Here is a 20,590-nt window from a genome sequence, read left to right on the forward strand (position 1 = left end):
TAATAAAGAACCAGGATTTGTAAGGATAGAAGACAGGACAGAAAGGGCTATTAAAAACAGACGAATGGTAGTGTATATATGCCCATGCCACTATCTCACTTCGTCCCAGCTTACCCTTCCCCCTCCCCGTGTCCTCAAGTCCATTCTCTACATCTGCGTCTTTATTCCTGTCCTGTCCCTAGGTTCTTCAGAACCACTTTTTCTTTTTTAGATTCCATGTATATGTGTTAGCGTCTGGTATTTGTTTTTCTCTTTCTGACTTACTGCACTCTGTATGACAGTGGGAAGCAGCCGCATAGCACAGGGAGATCAGCTCGGTGCTTTGTGACCACCTAGAGGGGTGGGATAGGGAGGATGGGAGGGAGATGCAAGAGGGAGGAGATATAGGGATATATGTATAGGTATAGCTGATTCACTTTGTTATAAAGCAGAAACTAACACACCATTGTAAAGCAATGATACTCCAATAAAGATGTTAAAAAAAAAACAAAAAAAAACCGAATAGGGGCCATTTATAATGAAGGGGGCAAAAAAAAAAAAAGAATTCTTACTGAATTTCTTCCTTCCTTCCTTCTTCCCTCCCTCCCTTTCTTTCCGTTCTTTCTCTTTTTTTTTTTTTTTCCTGCCTCACGAGGACCCTCATGACATTATGGCCTTCTAGAAAGTCTCTTTTTGTAGCTTTAGATACTGAACTTATTGAGAGAAACTGAGTTTTGCTTTTTGGTTCAGTGTAGAATCTTAACATTTGTGGGCATGGTTAATGAGGGATTTAAATGTCTGGATCTCAGTTCTCAAAGGATGGAGACAGGGAGGGGGTAAAGTCCAGGGTTCAGTTTTTCCAGGTAGGGACCAATGATAGGAGGGGGCTTTACAATCAAGCCAAAGAAGTTAGTATACAGAAGAGTGCTCTCAAATAGGTGTCATATGAGAGGGTGGGGGGCAGGAGCAGAAACACCACTAAATTAGTACAGCCAATTGGTTTGGTTGGGCTTCACAAGCTTTGAGGGACCTGGGTGAGGTAAGAGACTTTCAGCAGAGGGAAATATACAACATGCTCTAGCTGGAATAGTATTTTCCCTTAGGATGTTACTTTGACTTTCTGATCAGCGACTGACAAAATCTTCCTGAAGAAAGGAGTTGGCAAAGGATAGAAACAAGGAGGAAGAGAAAGGTAGAGGTGGGGCATATATATAGGGAGCTATGGCCCCTACGCAGGTCCAGGATAGGGTCTAGGGTCCTGTGTGTGACAGTAGACTGCAAACCACTGGAAGCCATGAACTCCATTCTGCAGTTGCCCTGGGCTTTATGGAAGTTTCTGTGGCGGTGTCTAGGGCTGTGGGGCTGTGCTTACATGGATGAGGGCCCCACCTACCATTCTTTAGGAACACACACCTAACATCCATCCTGCCCTAGGAGAAAGGAGGAAGCTCTTCTTATATTCAGGTGGATCCACCTTGGACTTTGCATCAGGACACATTTTCACTAATGACACTAGGGATCCAGAGACAAGTCATTGATCAAGGAGTGAAGCCAGAGTGCTGCATTCCTGAACAGTAAGTTCTGACTACCAGATCTGCACAGTGTCTGGGTTGGCAAGCTTGCACAAGCCTGGGAATGGGACAGAAGCAAGCCAGACCTCAGGGCTGTACAAATATTATGAGGTTGAAAAGGCCATTCATCCAGTGATCTGGATGGATGTCAGTCTCATACTGCCGTGGCCTACAGTATAGTCCCTAGAAAATGGGATTCTCCAACCATCTTCTTGCCTTCTGTCAGTGTTTGTCCAGACGTAGTATGTAAGATCCTCATCCTTGATGTTGGGTAGCCTTAAATTTGAATCCTGGTTTCTTACTCACTAGTTCTGAGATTCAGGCATGTCAATTGGTCCCTAAGACATGGTAGTATGGAAAAAATTATATATGAACATGCCTGTGTATATCTGAATAAATATGTGCATATTATTAAAAAATGTATGGATATGACATGTCCAATGATTGGGACATTGCTTCAAGTGAACCAGGCCTTCTTGTTGATAATAATAGCCACTATTTATGAGTCATTATTATATTTTACACAGTCACCTAAGTGCTTTGTATACATTAGCTCCTTAGACAAACTTACAAGGCTGGTATTATTTTTAATTTTTTTTTTTTTTTAAAAAACGCTAAACTGAAAAAGAGAAACTAAGTAACACTCAAAATCACAAAGATAATTACACAGCTACTGAGGACAGGGCTCCCTGATTTGGAATCTCTTGCTCTTAATCACGGTGTATATATATACTCACATATACATATGTACATACTTACAAATATACACACACACTTTTTGTAATATTCCCTACATATACACACACACACAGACACCCACACACGCTTTGCTACTCTCCGCACTATGAGCCTGGAGAGATTTGCCTCGTTGTGTTGCAGCAGAGTTTGGATGTACAACTGTGCATTATCATTTTCTTTATTTTTTTCTTGGCTAATTTTTGTTCTGCCTCTAAGTGTATCATCATTATTAATTTTAATGAGTTACATGTGATCAAATAGGAGATGATCTGATTGAGTGTACTAAGGCTTTAAGGTGTATCCACCTCTATAATTAGGCATCACTAGAAAATGTAAATTTCCCAGAAACCATCTCCCTAATGAACATGTAGAATCTTTAGTACTTGAAATCATCATACTATTATCAACTGAACACTCTGAAAGCCAAATGAATTAATAAATAAGCTCCTTTCTGTACCAGCTTGAATTTTTTTGTGGTGATTGTTTTATAAAAATATTGAGTGGGAAAAGAATTATACACAACACAAGGCTTTAACTGGAACAAAAGGAGCTCCTCATTTACCAATTTTCTCTTTTGCCTTTGGCAGCATGTCATATGTTTTCTCACATTTCACCAGTGAAAACAGATTTCTTGTCTTCTTTGTTATGTTTTCTTCCCTGTACTGCACTATTCTATTGTCTGGTCCACATATTAGTCCTTGTGTTTACTAGACTTTAAATTCCTCCAGGCATGAAGATTGTGGCTGGCCATGTACAGTGTGGAGGGGACCATGTTCTTTACACTCACGATTGTTCACCAGACTTGCCTTGCTTGTCACAGATAAGAGAGCAGTCAGGCCCTTTGAAGTGTGTGGAGTGTTCCCTCCACTTGGTTCACTTTGAACATGACATCATCCTTATCCCTTCCTACACTGCTAAATGGGCCTCTTCTATTAGATTCATGTTACAAATTAATAAAAAATTGTCGTTCTTATTGTCCGTTTTTATCACCCGATTGTGCTCAGTTTAACGTTTTCCTATCTTGCATTATGTTTTGTTTTATGTGTATTTATTTATTTAATCCCCAAATATAGTAACTCCTTTGAAAACAGATTGAATTTTCCACACTGTGTCCAATGTGTATTAGTAGATTTTCAAAAATAATTTTAGTTAAATTGGAAGGGATTAATGTAAAAAGCAGTGAATAGTATTACTGGATATTAAAGTATTTTCAAATAATGGGGTGCAACTGAGTTGTGTGAATAAGTCAGAGGTAAATAAGGTAAACTGAGATCCAGATTGTTAAATTTTATCAAATGGTCCTAAATATTGAAGCAGTATCAAATCTCAAATCACTTTCAACAACAACAACAACAACAACAATAATAATATTTTTATGCAGTTACTACGTGCCAGGCACTGTCCTAAGGGCTCTGCATATGTTAACTCACTTAAACCTTACAACAACCCTATAAATAGATACTTTTATTATCCCCATTTTACAGATGAGAAAATTGAGGTATGCAGAGGTTAAGTAATTTGCCCAGCATTACATAACTCTTAAGTGGTAGAGCTGGGATTTGAATATTGGCAGTCTGGTCTCATAGTCCTTACTCACAAATGCTAACCTATAATGCCTTGTTTTAGTTTATCGTTGTATATGTAAACTTGATATAAGTCAGACTTCATTTATTTCACCTCTACAAAAGTGCAAACATGCTTCATGTTATCTTAACTTTTAAGCATACCAAAAATAAATTTTAAAAAGGAAGTCACTTTTTACAGGTTGCTGCCAGTTACTGAAGCAAAAGAAAAGACCACCACCACCACAACAAAATACATTAGCAATTGAGGTCTATCAAAAACCAGGACCTGACTCCTGGTTTTAGAAAGTGGAGCCATGCCATTTCCATAGCCTTTCACTGGGTTGAAGGAGAGAGTTTCGCTCTACCTCAAGTAGGAGGCTTTCTCTTCTCCTTAGCCAAGACCAAGCTTATTATTAACTAGTTTACTCTTTACAAAGAACAGCAGGATAACCAGGAACCTCTGTGTATCTCTGCTCATGTCTAGAAAGAGCAGAGTTATATTAACGCAAGAAAGATTTTTCTTAAGGAAAAATTACCCTGTTGAGAAAGGATATGACCATGGATTGAAAAGGAAATGGCCCTTAGCTGGAGCTTTTCAAAGCTTGGTCGTCATATATGGAGACAGAGCTGATTTAGTGTTGTAGCTCAGCTAGTTGAACTCTATAAAAATTTCCAACTCAAACTTGTAGATATGGATATGGTTTCTGTAGGAATTCAACTGAAATGGGCATTATAGCCAAGAACCTATTACAGTCCTGGGTGCAAACAATAGCTCTGGAAGATCTTCAGGTTACTTATTTCTTGAATCCCCAAGAAGAGAGATAATGTTAATAAAGACAAATTCCTGATTTTATTAGCAAGTTTGGAGGTGGAACTATGAATAAAAGCTCCAAGGGAAGAAGGGGTGTTCTTGGTAAGAAAAGACTCCCCTTGAATGGTAGCACTTGGTTCTTGAGTCCCTCCAAAATACACAGTATCCACTTGGATACTCCAGACACCAGGTTATTCCTATAGTTCTGTGCTGAGCACCTCCTTGAAGGACCTTTTGTGAATTAGAGGATCACTATTTCTGTCTTAAAGGAAACCTGAAGTTTGAGGGTGGAGAGAAGTTTGATAATACATACCCTCCTCAGGAACAAAAGAAGGTGTCATTGAAGAATTGCATCGAAGAAAGGGACTCAAGACAATAAATGAAGGAATTTTTAAAGAGTTCTTAAGCATCTACATTCAGCCCCTACATTTATGATTTTTGGTAGCTTACAGTTTTTAAGAGGATCTGACAGTTTTCCTGGATTAATTTTTCAGGAAAAGGAAAATGTGAAGGTCTGTGCATTTGTGCTTAGAGCCTACAGGAGCAGGATAATTTGTCTTCCTCTCCAGTCAGTCTCGTGGGACAGAATCCCCATGGGAAGAGCCGTTTAGCAGAAGTGATATGGAGGAGAGAGTACAAAGGTGTATACTAAGGTCTTGGAGGGAGAGGGGCAAAGGAGAGTACAGGTGGGCGTGGAGATGAGGATCCTTAACAATTAGGGAACCGGAGAGGTTCAAAACAGGAGTAAGTCCTCAATTAAAGAGCTTCCATAAAGAGGACATGAAGTTTTGTATATGAAGCCTATAGCAACACTTAGCACATTTCCAGCACTTTATAAAGAATGGATGAATCTGACCAGGGTGCTCAATACCGTCAGAAAATACTCAGTTCCCCAACATATAGTGCAGTTGGCCTGGCATTCTTTCTTCACAGGCTGTACCCCGCTGCCCCGCACAGCTAGCTGACTCCTACTCTTCTTTCGGGGCTTCCCAAATACGAATTTGGGCCCCTCCTCTAGGTAGCCATGGTGCTGCATTCCCAGTCTAGCTTCTGTCACACTGTATTGGAATAGTTTGCTTCCTTGTCTGCGTTCCCTACTAGGCTGAATTCAGTGTAATAAGAATGTATTGGGTTCCTAGCATGGGGCACGATGCCAGGCTCTGGAAGGTGCACTAGATAAAGGCTTTGTTTTAGTAGCGTTCAGGGAATGTCTGTGGAATTAATGAGCTTGAGGATATTGAGAAGATACAGCATGACGAGCTACTTGTGACAAGTGATTCCAATAAAACCTTTACATGAAGTGTTTCACTTTAAAATAATCTCTCCTTCTCTCTGTGTGTGTCTTTGTCTCTTTATCTGTCTTTAGAAATAATAGTACACACGTGTGAGACATTATTCAGACTATAATGGTGTTTCATGTAAATTTTGATGTAGAGATTTCACAGACTGAGAATAATCCAGAACTAATTCAGAACTTTGTCTCTCCCCAGCCTGCCCCTTCACCCTTTCCCACTCCCCACCAAATGCCACCACCTCCGAATATTTGTTTTTCTAGAAATAATTCCTTGGAAGATTGCTGATTAGCTCTAAATCTAAACCCCACAGAATTTATACCCACCATGAAAAGGACCAATACTCAGGACCAGTACAGGGGTTTCAACCCTGTATTGGAGGAAGGGAGGTTGGATTTAGGGGAGGAAAGGGGTGGTTTGTATTTAAAAATACCGCTCACCGCTTCCCCTCCACCAAACCTACCGTAAACTTGACCACAGGCCTCCTTTCCCAGGGACTCCACTTGAAGCTTTGCTTTCTATGCCAGCTGATTTCTGCTCAGCTCAAATACCCAGAAGCCCTTTCTCATCCTGCCTCTTCCCAACTCATCTTCTTACCAGCCAGGCAAATAATTCTGAGGACTGTGTGTGTGTGTGTGTGTGTGTGTGTGTGTGTGTGTGTGTGTTACATTTGATGTTGTGAAATGCTGAGGATTTTTAACTTTTTGGATTGAATCTCCTTAAAATTACAAATGAATATTGCTACAAATAATATAATTAAAATACTAGGAATGTAAATTATATAAGAAATAGCTGTTCTATCCTTTGTATGCCATGTTATTTTATAATTGAAAAATTTTGTAAATCCCTTGGGCAACATACATGAAGTTCTTGGAACACTTCAACATAAAACACTCTATATACTTTTAAGATGTGGTAACTGTAAATTTCTAGATTTCATATGCTCCCAGGAATGAAATGCATGTCATCTAGGGGATTAATCCTAGAAAAGCCATCACACTAGAAGGGTGGGGTGCTCCTGCCTTTTGACAAAATGAAGCACCTGTCAGAGCAATGACCATGGCTGTCTGGAAAGAGCAGGGTCCATGTATGATTTCTAGGAGTAGTCCCTGAGGCCCCGATGAAAGAATTACTCCGAAGAGTTAAGTTCTTTGGTTTTCTTAGGGACAAAGTAAGCCTGTAGTCAGCCTCTTTTCCTCCAGGAATTTTGCAATGCTGACTTAGTTCTCGCCAAGGAGAAATTCAAGTAGGTGCAAGGCTTTCCTGGACTGCTTGGTTACGGACGGGCATTGTGAGCTCATGCTTGCTTGCTTTAATAAACGTTTTATTTTAAGATAAATGTAGATTCCTGTGGTGTTGTAAGAAATAATACAGAGATATCCCCTGTACCCTTTACCCAGTTTCTCCCAATGGTAACATTTTGCAACACTATAGAACAATATGGAAGTTAGGATATTGACATTGACACAGTCAAGGTACAGAAGACTTCCATCACCACAAGGATTCTTCCTGTTGCCCTTTCATAGCCATGGCCACCTCCCTCTCCCCAGTCAATGCCTTTTGAAGAACACTTTGATGCCAGTTATAAAAACAAACTATTTGGCAGGCACAAATGTTCATCTTTGCCAAGATATTTAACAAAACCCAGGAGATAGAGCCAGTTTGGACAGATGAGTGCTGCATCTCTTTTCCTGGTATATTCTCATCTCTGCTGTGCTTATATTCCTAGGGAGATTCTTCTGTATTTTTTCCCTGAGGATTGTCTACCATCAGAATTTGTCCACACATCTCTGGAGGAACTTACAACAAGTTTGGAGGCAAGCTGACTTTTTTTTGAACTTTGAGGGAATGACAGAATACCCTGAATTGAACCTTCAGTGAGGAAAAATGTAAAGGGTTACCAGTGAGAGGACCTAGAATAGCTTAAGTGAATGAGGATGGGGATCTTTGTACTAAGTGGGTAACTCGGAATTAAAGCTGCATTGGAAACCAGCGTGGCCAAGGTTTAAATAAACTCTGGGAAGATTGTACAGACTGAGACTAGTCAGTCTCTGAGATGAAAAGAGACAGGATATAGTCCTTAACTTCTCTCCCTGCACCAAAAGTAGTTCCTATCCCTTAGATACACTTCCTCAGCTACCTTTTATGAGGAACTGAGGTGAAGATTGGGTTAGAATCACTAAGACATCACAGGGAAAGATGAAGAAAATTGCATTTACCAAATCTCCTCTCAGAGGCAATACTATATATGATGGGAAGGAAAACTTGGATCAGCAGCTGCCTGGGGTGCATAGGGTGAGCCTGGCACTGGCCCACAGTGGGCAGTCCCTGAGCTGCTGAGTCACAGCAGGCTGTGGTGAAGCTGAGTGAGGGGTGCAGGCCTGAGGCCGTCAGAGCTGCTCACGGGACTGGAAGAGGCCCGCCAGGTACAGGCGGGTGGGGGGGCTCCTTCTCCACCCTCATGCTCGGTGTTGCTTGTGGAAGGGATGGATACACATGAAAAGCTATCAGTGAAAAGAGCACCACATGATTAATTTGCGGAGGTACCATATGTCTTCATCTGATCCTGGATGAAGTCCTACATCATTGTTTCTGCTTCTTCACCATCTACTCTCACCTCATTCTTTCCCGTGGGGCTTCTGATTCAACGACCTCACTGGGACTGTCTTGTCAAGCCGCCAGTGACCACTGTGCTGACAAATGCAGTAGTCACTTATCTTACCTGACCTCTTCAGCCCAGCTGACCACTCTTTCTTTCTTGAAGCACTTTCTTTATGTAGCTTCCATGACAGCACACTTCTCATTTTCCTGCTTCCCTCCCTCCCATCCTCTGTGCTGGCAGCTCCTTCTCTATTTGGTTTCTAATTGTCGGTGTGTCTGAGGGCTTGTTCCTGGACCACTTTCTTCTCTCTATTAAATGTTATTTCTGGGTGACCTCAGCTAGTCTCTGACTTTAAATACTATCCCACATGCCAGTGACTCTCCCCGGTCTATTTCTGTGGCGTCCCCATCCAAGATATCTAGACTCCAACGGCTTTATTATTTATCATTTACTTTTCCTTCACCTTGATTTTCTTTTTCATCTGCAAAATTTTAAAACCATGTTGTATAATATAATTAGACCCTGGCTTAAAAGACCCACAGCACCAATGTTGGCAAGTTCTAGGCTTTGATGCTTTTTTATACTAGGTACTTGCATGTTATAACTCTACTGTAGACAGCTCATTCCCTAAAAGTTAATATCCTGTTCTGTTATCATTTATGAAAACAGCTGGAGCAATGCCCAGAGCAGACAAACAAAAAGCTGAAAATGTGTTTCAACCAGGTAAGCTTCCTTTCAACATAATCATTTATATTCTAAATGATCCTGTATTCCAAAGGAGAAATAATATACATTTCCAAATGTTAGGTTTGAAAGGAAATCAAATTTGCATTCACTTATCAAGACTTAGATTAATCTGTAGCATATCAGATACCACAAAGCAACATCTTTTTGAATTTTAAAGATGCAAATGTTTCCAAACCATAAAGCTTATGAAACACTTGGAGTAGGACTATATTTTGAACAGGAAACATGACATTCTGAGTCTTTAAGCAATAGATTCACTGGATCCTCGAGACACTGTGCTAAATCAGAAATCTTTTGTACAAAAGTCTTTAATTATTTTGGACAATTTGATATCTCTCTGGGTTTTTTAAATTCTATCAACAGTTTTTTAAGTTTATGATTTTTCTATTTTAAAAGCAGCTATAAAATAATTAATGCTAATAAAAGAAAGTAAAAGGAATTTTAAGAAATTCATCCATAGTCCCAAACCATTCCAAGATCACTGGTATTTTTAGGTGTGTTTCATTACAACCTTTCTCTCTCTCTGGGTAGATGGTTTTTTGTTTTTGTTGTTTTGTTTTGTTTTTTTTACAGTTTTCTTATAATACTGTGTATCTAGTTCTTAAAGATTTCCTTGGTGGTGGCAGGGAAGAGTCCATAGAGTCCTTCAGTTCTGCTAGAGAAATATCTCAAAAAATCATATGCCCTCTACTTCCTTAAATCACACTCAAGGGAACTGAGACTCCAAGATGTGAACTTGGCCCAACTAACACAGGGGATTAGCATTGGAGCCAGTACAGCCACTGAGGTTCCCAGATACTTCATGCAGGCCGCAACAGTCTAGAACTTTTCATGGCACCAAGATCAATATTGAGATGCTTAGGTCTCCAATGACACTTCACCTGTGTTTGCTCAAACAGGTGCACCAGCTCTATCACTAGCACATATACTAGCATCTTCTTCCAAGTGCTTATGCTTACAGCCATCTTCTGGAAAACTCTCATAATAATATGCAAATCTGTAAAGACTGGGAGGTGAATGATCCTCCCTGGAATTGTGCACAGCACAGCTGTAAGCAGAGGTGCCGCCTCATCTCTTTTGTGGGGAATGGAATATATTTGAATATTCATGTTTTATAAATGAAATAGAATTGGGAAGTAAGTTCCCCAAAGCATATAACTAGGCAAACTTGAAATGAAAATCAGAACCTAAACTAGATTTCTTCTTAGAAAGGCTGTGTCACAAAGTGTTTGGATTTTAGGGTGTGCCTAAATGTAATACCCCTGTTGATATATTTGCCTCTGATATTTCTGCCTGAGTGCCTACTGGCCTGTGATAAGCAACTGGAAATGAAGGAATATTGTGGTTCTTAATTTCTCATCATTGTTTAACTGTAAAGTGAATTTATTTTCTGAGTAGCATTTTGTTGAAAAAGCAGTAATTGAACATTTTCAGTGTGAAGACTTAGTTGTCATTTCCTAATTAGAGTAAAAGACAGCTTTTTTCCAACATATTTTTGACCCTATTCTAGCACTGTTATTATTATTATTTTTTTTACTAGTATTATTTTCATCAGCAAATCTAACACTGTGATTGATTAAGAGCCACTAGCTCCAGGCACTAAACTAGGCCTTTTATATATGTTACCTCATTTAATTCTCACAACTTTGGGGTGCCTAGGTGCCACTATCTCCGTGTTAGTACTGAGGAAATGGAGAACCAGAAAGATAACATTCCAATGTCATGATGCAAGTTAAGTAGCAGATTCAGGATTGGAACCCAGATTTGTGCCACTCCAAAGCTCTTTTCACTACCTCACTTTATTCCATCTCATTCTTATCCAGACTGTAATACTTCTTCCTTGTGATAAAGTTTGCAAGTATTACTTGCAATAGGTATACTACAGCTTCTCAGCCTATTGGCATAAAAGAATTATTGTTTACTTACTAGAGACCTTGACATTACATGGTGAGATATATATGGGGAGATGCTGACAGTAAAATATGGTGTGGGGAGGGCATGTGGTAGGCAGGTTGTTTACTGTCCCACCAGGAATTGTCCCAACTCTGTCTGTGGCAGCCAGCTTGACAAATCACCAGTAAGGCTCCTGGATCTCTTGACACATCCTTATCTACTGGTTAGGGAACTCTGATTTAACTATTTACACTAAAAAACTTAGAAATTTGCTAAGAATTAGTTTATCATACATCTCAGCATATCCAAGCTTATACATGTTCTTCATGTCTATTTCTAAATGATATTTTTTCAGTGTCTACGCTCAGTAATGGAGCCAAGGTGTTGGGTCTTGGAGGCCAGACTGAATGTTTATTCAAGGTGTTAGCATAGATGATTAGAATCCTCTTAATGTTCAGGGCAAGTGGGATTCAAAGAATCAAAGCAAGATAAACAGTCAAGAGACCATGAGTTCCTGTTGAAATGGAGATGTTGCAAGCAAAATACAGAACAATTGGAATCACGATTTTCTTCACATGAAACTGGTCTTAAGGACTTTATTAATGATTGGTAGCTTTAAGTGGATGGTTATAAAAACTATTGAAATCATTTATTGAAATCCATGTAGGGTTAACTCTGTGCACCTTGCTTTAAGGTGTGTACGTTTAATAAAGGGAGGACCCTTTGTAAGTCACAAGCTTTTTTGGTCACCTCGCCCTGACCACATCAGCAGTGTCCATAACTATTAGAGTAGCAGATGATTCATGACAGCATTGGTGGTCCTTTGCAACCCAACCTGAACCACCATCTTTTATTCTTTCCTCTTGCAAACCATCTGCTCCATCCAAAATGGAGTTGCTCCAACCTACTAGACTGGCCTGCCTCTGAGCGTTTCCCCGTGCTGTCCCCCCCAAATACTCTTCTCCACTCTCCCAGTCCACGGTTGGCCTCTGGATATCCTGCCCACCCTTTGTACAGCCTGGTCAATGCTACCTTCTACGTCAAGCCTACCTCAGTCTCTCCGTGTGAAATTAATCTTGACTTCTGTGTTCTGAGAGAACCTTAAAACTCTACTTTAGCATTAATTAAATTTTCTGCCTTGTATTAGTTTCCTGTATTTTATTTTCTCCCCAACTAGATTATCGAATCCTTGAAATTAGCAATCCTCTCATATCCTAGCAACATCAATAAGTAGCTTTGAATGCATCTGGACCTTACTATTGTGCATTGACTCAAAGTTGATTGTTTCTGCTGTAGTGTCTGCCCACACAAACACATGCATATTCTTGTAAATAGGGTGCAAAATCTATAGATTTTGTAGTCCTGCCTTACTTTGTGCAAACTTATTAGGATTCTGGAGCTCCAGAGCTGCCAGAGCTCTGACTTTTTAAATTCAAGGCAGAAAATTAAAATCTCAGTTGAATATCCTTTCTTTCAAACCCTAATTCCATTCTGAATTAATGGGGTTTGGAAGAATTCCATTTTTGATCTGCCGCAAATACCTCTACAAGAGTGAGTTTAACCAGCAGAACTAAGCCTCTCATCCTGTTACAGTTCTCTACTCACCTTAATTAAAATGTTAAAACAACCAGAAGTCCTTTTACATTGAGCTTTAAAAGTTGGCAAAATTGTTACCTTTTATAGAAACCTCAGGGAGATGTTAGCCTGAGAAAGGAAGAAGCATAAATCAGGAAACTGGCTAAACTGGCTGTTAGTGCTTGAAGGAAATACAGTTTGCTGGTTACAAAATAGTGAATGTTGAGAGACTGAATATGATTTTGAATGTAGCGTGCTGTATAAACATTCTTTTTTTTTTCTTTGCATTTTTGAATTTTATTTTATTTATTTTTTTAGACAGCAGGTTCTCATTAGTCATCCACTTTATACACATCAGTGTATACATGTCAATCCCAATCCCCAGTTCATCACACCACCAGCCCCCTACCCCACAGCTTTCCCCCGCTGGTGTCCATACATTTGTTCTCTACAGCTGTGTCTCAATTTCTGCCCTGAAAACCGGTTCATCAGTACCATTTTTCTAGGTTCCACATATATGCGTCAATATACGATATTTGTTTTTCTCTTTCTGACTTACTTCATTCTGTATGACAGTCTCTGGATCCATCCACGTCTCTACAAATGTCCCAATTTTGTTTCTTCTTATGGCTGAGTAATATCCCATTGTATATATGTGCCACATCTTCTTTATCCAGTCGTCTGTCGATGGGCATTTAGGTTGCTTCCATGACCTGGCTATTGTAAATACTGCTCCAGTGAACATTGGGGTGCATGTGTCTTTTTGGATTAGGGTTTTCTCTGCGTATATGCCCAGTAGTGGGATTGCTGGGGTCATATGGTAGTTCTATTTTTATTTTTTTCAGGAACCTCCATACTGTTCTCCATAGTGGCTGTATCAATTTACATTCCCACCAACAGTGCAAGAGGGCTCTTTTTTCTCCACACCCTCTCCAGCATTTATTGTTTGTAGATTTTTTGATGATGGCCATTCTGACTGGTGTGAGATGATATCACATTGTAGTTTTGATTTGCATTTCTCTAATGATTACTGATGTTGAACATTCTTTCATGTGTTTGTTGGCAATCTGTGTATCTTACTGGATAAATGTCTATTTAGGTCTTCTGCCCATTTTTGGATTGGGTTGTTTGTTTTTTTAATATTGAGCTGCATGAGCTGTTTACATATTTTGGAGATCAGTCCTTAGTCCCTTGATTCGTTTGCAAATATTTTCTCCCATTCTGAGGTTGTCTTTTCGTTTTGTTTATGGTTTCCTTTGCAGTACAAAAGCTTTTAAGTTTCATTAGGTCCCATTTGTTTACTTTTGTTTTTATTTCCATTACTCTAGGAGGTGGGTCAGAAAAGATCTTGCTGTGATTTATGTCAAAGAGTGTTCTTCCTATGTTTTCCTCTAAGAGTTTTATAGTGTCAGGTCTTACATTTAGATCTCTAATCCATTTTGAGTTTATTTTTGTGTATGGTGTTAGGGAGTGTTCTAATTTCATTCTTTTACATGTAGCTGTCCAGTTTTCCCAGCACCACTTATTGAAGAGGCTGTCTTTTCTCCACTGTATATGCTTGCCTCCTTTATCAAAGATAAGGTGACCATATGTGCGTGGGTTAATCTCTGGGCTTTCTATCCTGTTCCATTGATCTATATTTCTGTTCTTGTGCCAGTACCATATTGTCTTGATGACTATAGCTTTGTAGTATAGTCTGAAGTCAAGGAGTCTGATTCCTCCAGCTCTGCTTTTTTCCCTCAAGACTGCTTTGGCTATTTGGGATCTTTTGTGTCTCCATAGAAATTTTAAGATTTTTTGTTCTAGTTCTGTAAAAAATGCCATTGGTAATTTGATAGGGATTGCAGTGAATCAGTAGATTGCTTTGGGTAGTATAGTCATTTTCACAATATTGATTCTTCCAATCCAAGAACATGGTATATCTCTCCATCTGTTGGTATCATCTTTAATTTCTTTCATCAGTGTCTTATAATTTTCTCCATATAGGTCTTATGTCTCCCTAGGTAGGTTTATTACTAGGTATTTTATTCTTTTTGTAGCATGGTAAATGGGAGTGTTTCCTTAATTTCTCTTTCAGATTTTTCATCATTAGTATATAGGAATGCAAGAGATTTCTGTGCGTTACTTTTGTATCCTGCAACTTTACCAAATTCATTGATTAGCTCTAGTAGTTTTCTGGTGGCATTTTAGGATTCTTTATGTATAGTATCCTGTCATCTGCAAACAGTGACAGTTTTACTTCTTCTTTTCCAATTTGTATTCCTTTAATTTCTTTTTCTTCTCTGATTGCCATGGCTAGGACTTCCAAAACTATGTTGAATAATAGTTGTGAGAGTGGACATCCTTGTCTTGTTCCTGATCTTAGAGGAAATGCTCTCCATTTTTCACCATTGAGAATGATATTTGCTCTGGGTTTGTTGTATATGGCCTTTATTATGTTGAGGTAGGTTCCCTCTATGCCCACTTTCTGGACAGTTTTTATCATAAATGGGTGTTGAATTTTGTCAAAAGCTTTTTCTGCATCTATTGAGATGATTGTATGGTTTTTCTTCTTCAATTTGTTAATATGGTGTATCACATTGATTGATTTGTGTATATTGAAGAATCCTTGTATCCCTGGGATAAATACCACTTGATCATGGTGTATGATCCTTTTAATATGTTGTTGGATTCTGTTTGCTAGTATTTTGTTGAGGATTTTTTATCAGAAATATTGATAAAAAATATCTATATTCATCAGAGATATGAATCTATATTCATCAGAGATATTGGTCTGTAATTTTCTTTTTTGTAGTATATTTGTCTGCTTTTGGTATCAGAGTGATGGTGGCCTCATAGAATGAGTTTGGGAGTGTTCCTTCCTCTGCAATTTTTTGGAAGATTTTGAGAAGGATGGGTGTTAGCGCTTCTCTAAATGTTTGATAGAATTCACCTGTGAAGCCATCTGGTCCTGGACTTCTGTTGGAAGATTTTTAATCACAGTTTCAATTTCATTACTTGGGATTGGTCTGTTCATATTTTCTATTTCCTCCTGGTTCAGTCTTGGAAGGTTATACCTTTCTAAGAATTTGTCCATTTCTTCCAGGTTGTCCATTTTATTGGCATAGAGTTGCTTGTAGTAGTCTCTTAGGATGCTTTGTATTTCTGCCGTGTCTGTTGTAACTTCTCCTTTTTCATTTCTAATTTTATTGATTTGAGTCCTCTCCCTCTTTTTCTTGATGAGTCTGGCTAATGGTTTATCAATTTTGTTTATCTTTTCAAAGAACCAGCTTTTAGTTTTATTGATCTTTGCTATTGTTTTCTTTGTTTCTATTTCATTTATTTCTGCTCTGATCTTTATGATTTCTTTCCTTCTGCTAACTTTGGGTTTTGTTTCTTCTTCTTTCTCTAGTTCCTTTAGATGTAACATTAGATTGTTTATTAGAGTTTTCTTGTTTCCTGAGGTAGGCTTGTATAGCTATAATCTTCCCTCTTAGAACTGCTTTTGCTGCATCCCATAGATTTTGGATCATCGTGTTTTCATTATCATTTGTGTCTAGGTAATTTTTGATTTCCTCTTTGATTTCTTCAGTGATCTCTTGGTTATTTAGTAATGTATTGTTTAACCTCCATGTGTTTGTGTTTTTTACATTTTTTCCCCTGTCATTCATTTCTAATCTTATAGTGTTGTGGTCAGAAAAGATGCTTGATATGATTTCAATTTTCTTAAATTTACTGAAGCTTGATTTGGGACCCAAGATGTGATGTATCCTGGAGAATGTTCCGTGCGCACTTGAGAAGAACGTGTAATCTGCTGTTTTTGGATGGAATGTCCTATAAATATCAGTTATATCTATCTGGTCTATTGTGTCATTTAAAGCTTGTGTTTCCTTATTAATTTTCTGTTTGGATGATCTGTCCATTGGTGTAAGTGAGGTGTTAAAATCCCCCACTATTATTGTGTTACTGTCGATATTCTCTATTATAACTGTTAGCAGTTGCCTTATGTATTGAGGTGCTCCTATGTTGGGTGCATATATATTTATAATTGTTATATCTTCTTCTTGGATTGATCCCTTGATCATTATGTAGTGTCCTTCCTTGTCTCTTGTAACATTCTTTATTTTAAAGTCTATTTTATCTGATATGAGTATTGCTACTCCAACTTTCTTTTGATTACCATTTGCATGGAATATCTTTTTCCATCCTCTCACTTTCAGTCTGTATGTGTCCCTAGGTCTGAAGTGGGTCTCTTGTAGACAGCATATATATGGGTCTTGTTTTTGTATCCATTCAGCAAGCCTGTGTCTTTTGGTTGGCGCATTTAATCCATTCACGTTTAAGGTAATTATTGATATGTATGTTCCTATTACCATTTTCTTAATTGTTTTGGGTTTGTTTTTCTAGGTCCTTTTCTTCTCTTGTGTTTCCCAAGTAGAGAAGTTCTTTTAACATTTGTTGTAGAGCTGGTTTGGTGGCGCTGAATTCTCTTAGCTTTTGCTTGTCTGTAAAGCTTTTGATTTCTCCATCGAATCTGAATGAGATCCTTGCAGGGTAGAGTAATCTTGGTTGTATGTTCTTCCCTTTCATCACTTTAAGTATATCATGCCACTCCCTTCTGGCTTGTAGAGTTTCTGCTGAGAAATCAGCTGTTAACCTTATGGGAGTTCCCTTGTATGTTATTTGTCGTTTTTCCCCTGCTGCTTTCAATAATTTTTCTTTGTCTTTAATTTTTACCAGTTTGATTACTATGTGTCTCAGCATGTTTCTCATTGGGTTTATCCTGTATGGGACTCTCTGTGCTTCCTGGACTTGAGTGGCTATTTCCTTAACCATGTTAGGGAAGTTTTTGACTATAATCTCTTCAAATATTTTCTCGGGTCCTTTCTCTCTCTCTTCTCTTTCTGGGACCCTTGTAATGCGAATGTTGTTGCGTTTAATGTTGTCCCAGAGGTCTCTTAGGCTGTCTTCATTTCTTTTCATTCTTTTTTCTTTGTTCTGTTCCGTAGCACTGAATTCCACCATTCTGTCTTCCAGGTCACTTATCTGTTCTTCTGCCCTAGTTATTCTGCTGTTGATTCCTTCTAGTGTATTTTTCATTTCAGTTATTGTATTGTTCATCTCTGTTTGTTTGTTCTTTAATTCTCCTAGGTCTTTGTTAAACATTTCTTGCATCTTCTCGATCTTTGCCTCCATTCTTTTTCTGAGGTCCTGGATCATCTTCACTATCATTATTCTGAATTCTTTTTCTGGAAGGTTGCCTATCTCCATTTCATTTAGTTGTTTTTCTGGGGTTTTATCTTGTTCCTTCATCTGCAACATAGCCCTCTGCCTTTTCATCTTGTCTGTCTTTCTGTGAATGTGGTTTTTGTTCCACAGGCTGCAGGATTGTAGTTCTTCTGTATAAACATTCTTTATGTTTACTGTATTAACAGTGCAGTCTTTTGAACCTTTTAAAAAATTAATTATAGATACACAGCAAATTATAGAATTGTAGAGAGGTCCCATGTACCCTTCATCCAAGTTTTTCCAGATGCTTATGTCTTCCATAATTGTATACTTATAGTACAATATCAAAAGCAGGAAATTGAAATTGGTAAAATGTGTGTCTCGTTTTATCACGTGTGGATTTGTATGACCACCACCACTGTCCGGGTAGGAGCTCCCATTACCACAAAAATCTCCTTGTGCTATCCCTTTATAGTCACACTCCACACACACAAACACCCCTAACCCCAGGCAACTGCTCATCTGTTCTCCATCTCTATAACTTTGTCATTTGAGGGATGTTATCGAAATGGAATCATACAGTAGGTGTCACTTTATGATTGGCTTTATTCACTCAGTGTAATGCCCTTCAGGTCCATTAAGTATATCAATCGTGTGTTTCTTTTTATTGCTGATGAGCAATACTGTTATTTTTCTAGGTAATGTTGTTATTCATATTTTATATTTTTAATTTTATTTGTTTGGGTTTGTTTTATTATTGTTGTTGCTCTTTATAAGAAAGTGTTTCCTGGCTATTGTTTAGGATGGCAAAAGCTATAAAATTCTGAAGTTCTGAAAACTAAGACTATAATTGGCTGCTGACATCTGAAATGTCCTTGACTCTGTCCTCATTATTCCAGCTGTGTTGAATTATTTACCCTACTCTACCTTCAGCCCGTGGGAGATCTCACTTCCTGGGTTTGACAGAAGCCTCCATGGGAAGCATCTTTGAAGCTTCTTGGAGGAGGTGGTTATTGCCTTAATTGTAAGCCATCAACTTCTTGTAGGTTGAATTGAGCATGTTCAAAAAAGGATGCCCCTCCAAGATCTCAGAATGTAGCCTGCATTTCAAGGCAGGATTGGCCCACGTGTTTGGAGTCCCTTTGCTGTGAATGCTGAACATCTGCTGTCCTAACTCTTCACTATTTAGTGCCATGTGGCAGGCATTGGAAATAGAGAGATGTACAAAAACAATTTTTTTTTTACATTGAGGTTGCATTCCAGAGGGAAAGATAGATAACGAACACTTAAATAAAACATAAATAAACATACAATGTGATGTGCCATAAAATAATTGTGCAAGGCCAGGGGATAGACAGTGATGATGTGTTGGGGAAGGGGAGCCTATTTCAGATACAGAGAGCAAGGAATATCTGAGCCATGCTTTAATACTGGTTGAGGCCAAGAGTGAGCCTTGTGTATATCTGGGGCTGAATCTGCTGAACAAAGAAAGCAGCAAGGGCAAAGGGCCTGTGGCAGGAGGGAGCTTGATGTATACCTGGAAGGGCGAGGCCTAGAACTCAGGAAATGAGGTAAGAAGAGGCAGAGCCAGGTCAAGGATTTCAGAGTCTAATTCCTGTGCCCTCACACAAACATCCAGGCAGTGTAAGTCTCGAAAGAAATCTAAGATTTCTTTTCGTGGCAATCTACAGATTTCACAATTAAGTCTCACCTTTAATACAACACATGATATATATGTGTGAATGTATGTGCGTATATATATAAACACACGCATATATGGCCATTGTTTACCACTGTGGAGTGATATTTGGGTCCCTGCTCCCAAATATTCTTCTCGGTTAATAGCACATGAATAGTATACATAATTGGAGGTAAATTAGTGATGTCAATCCAACTCAGATACCTTAAGTCAGGACTTTAATGCTCTTCTATTTAATGGAGACTCCACACCCGCCTCTCAACTCTTAATAATATCTGTGCCTTACTTGGGGCACAATACATTTCCTCCCATAAGATACAATATTTGCATACTTGTATTATCTCATTCTGTAGACAAGAACTTCTTGAGGGCAAAGACTAAATCTTACATATCTCTGCATCACCTATAATAAAATTCAGTGCCTCGAATTTAGGAAGTGGTTGGTGAATGTCTATTAAACAGAATTCAGTATACTTAGGGGGTTTTGTTTGTTTAAAGAATTTTATAGAAAAAGGAGAAATGTGTGAGGTCAATGAGTGCTTAACGGGGATGACGTGGCAGTGTTGGGGAAGGGCCTGCATGTATTAGTGAGTGTAGTGGAGGAGGGTGAAGGGGGACAGGGTGGACCCAGAAGACAAACGAGGCTACCCTACAATTTTCCTGGCAACCCAGCATATTAGAATACAGAAATCTTCCTATTGCTGAAACATTCAAATGTTTATCAAAACAGGATTTGCCCTGTATCTCTTTCTCGGAATATCCCCTAGCCCTCTCAAAATGTTGATACAGGCAATTAATGTCATTTTGAAATTGAAACATTTGGCCACTCCATTACTTCTTTCTATTCTGTGAGTGTCTCAGGTGCAACACGAGCTCTTGGAAAATAACCAAGACTCTTGAATTAGCAAAG

General features: G+C 38.7%; 1 protein-coding gene across 1 annotated transcript in view; it reads left to right on the forward strand.

The window, feature by feature from the left end:
* MORC1 (MORC family CW-type zinc finger 1) overlaps positions 1 to 20,590 on the forward strand; it is a 239,008-nt gene that overhangs the window by 214,223 nt on the left and 4,195 nt on the right. Inside the window, 2 exon segments of the mRNA XM_036849689.1 lie at positions 7,686 to 7,773; positions 9,228 to 9,281. Coding sequence (XP_036705584.1) covers positions 7,686 to 7,773; positions 9,228 to 9,281 — 142 coding nt within the window.

This window comes from Balaenoptera musculus, chromosome 4 (genome assembly GCF_009873245.2).
Source record: "Balaenoptera musculus isolate JJ_BM4_2016_0621 chromosome 4, mBalMus1.pri.v3, whole genome shotgun sequence".
In the NCBI taxonomy this organism is placed as follows: Eukaryota; Metazoa; Chordata; class Mammalia; order Artiodactyla; family Balaenopteridae; genus Balaenoptera; species Balaenoptera musculus.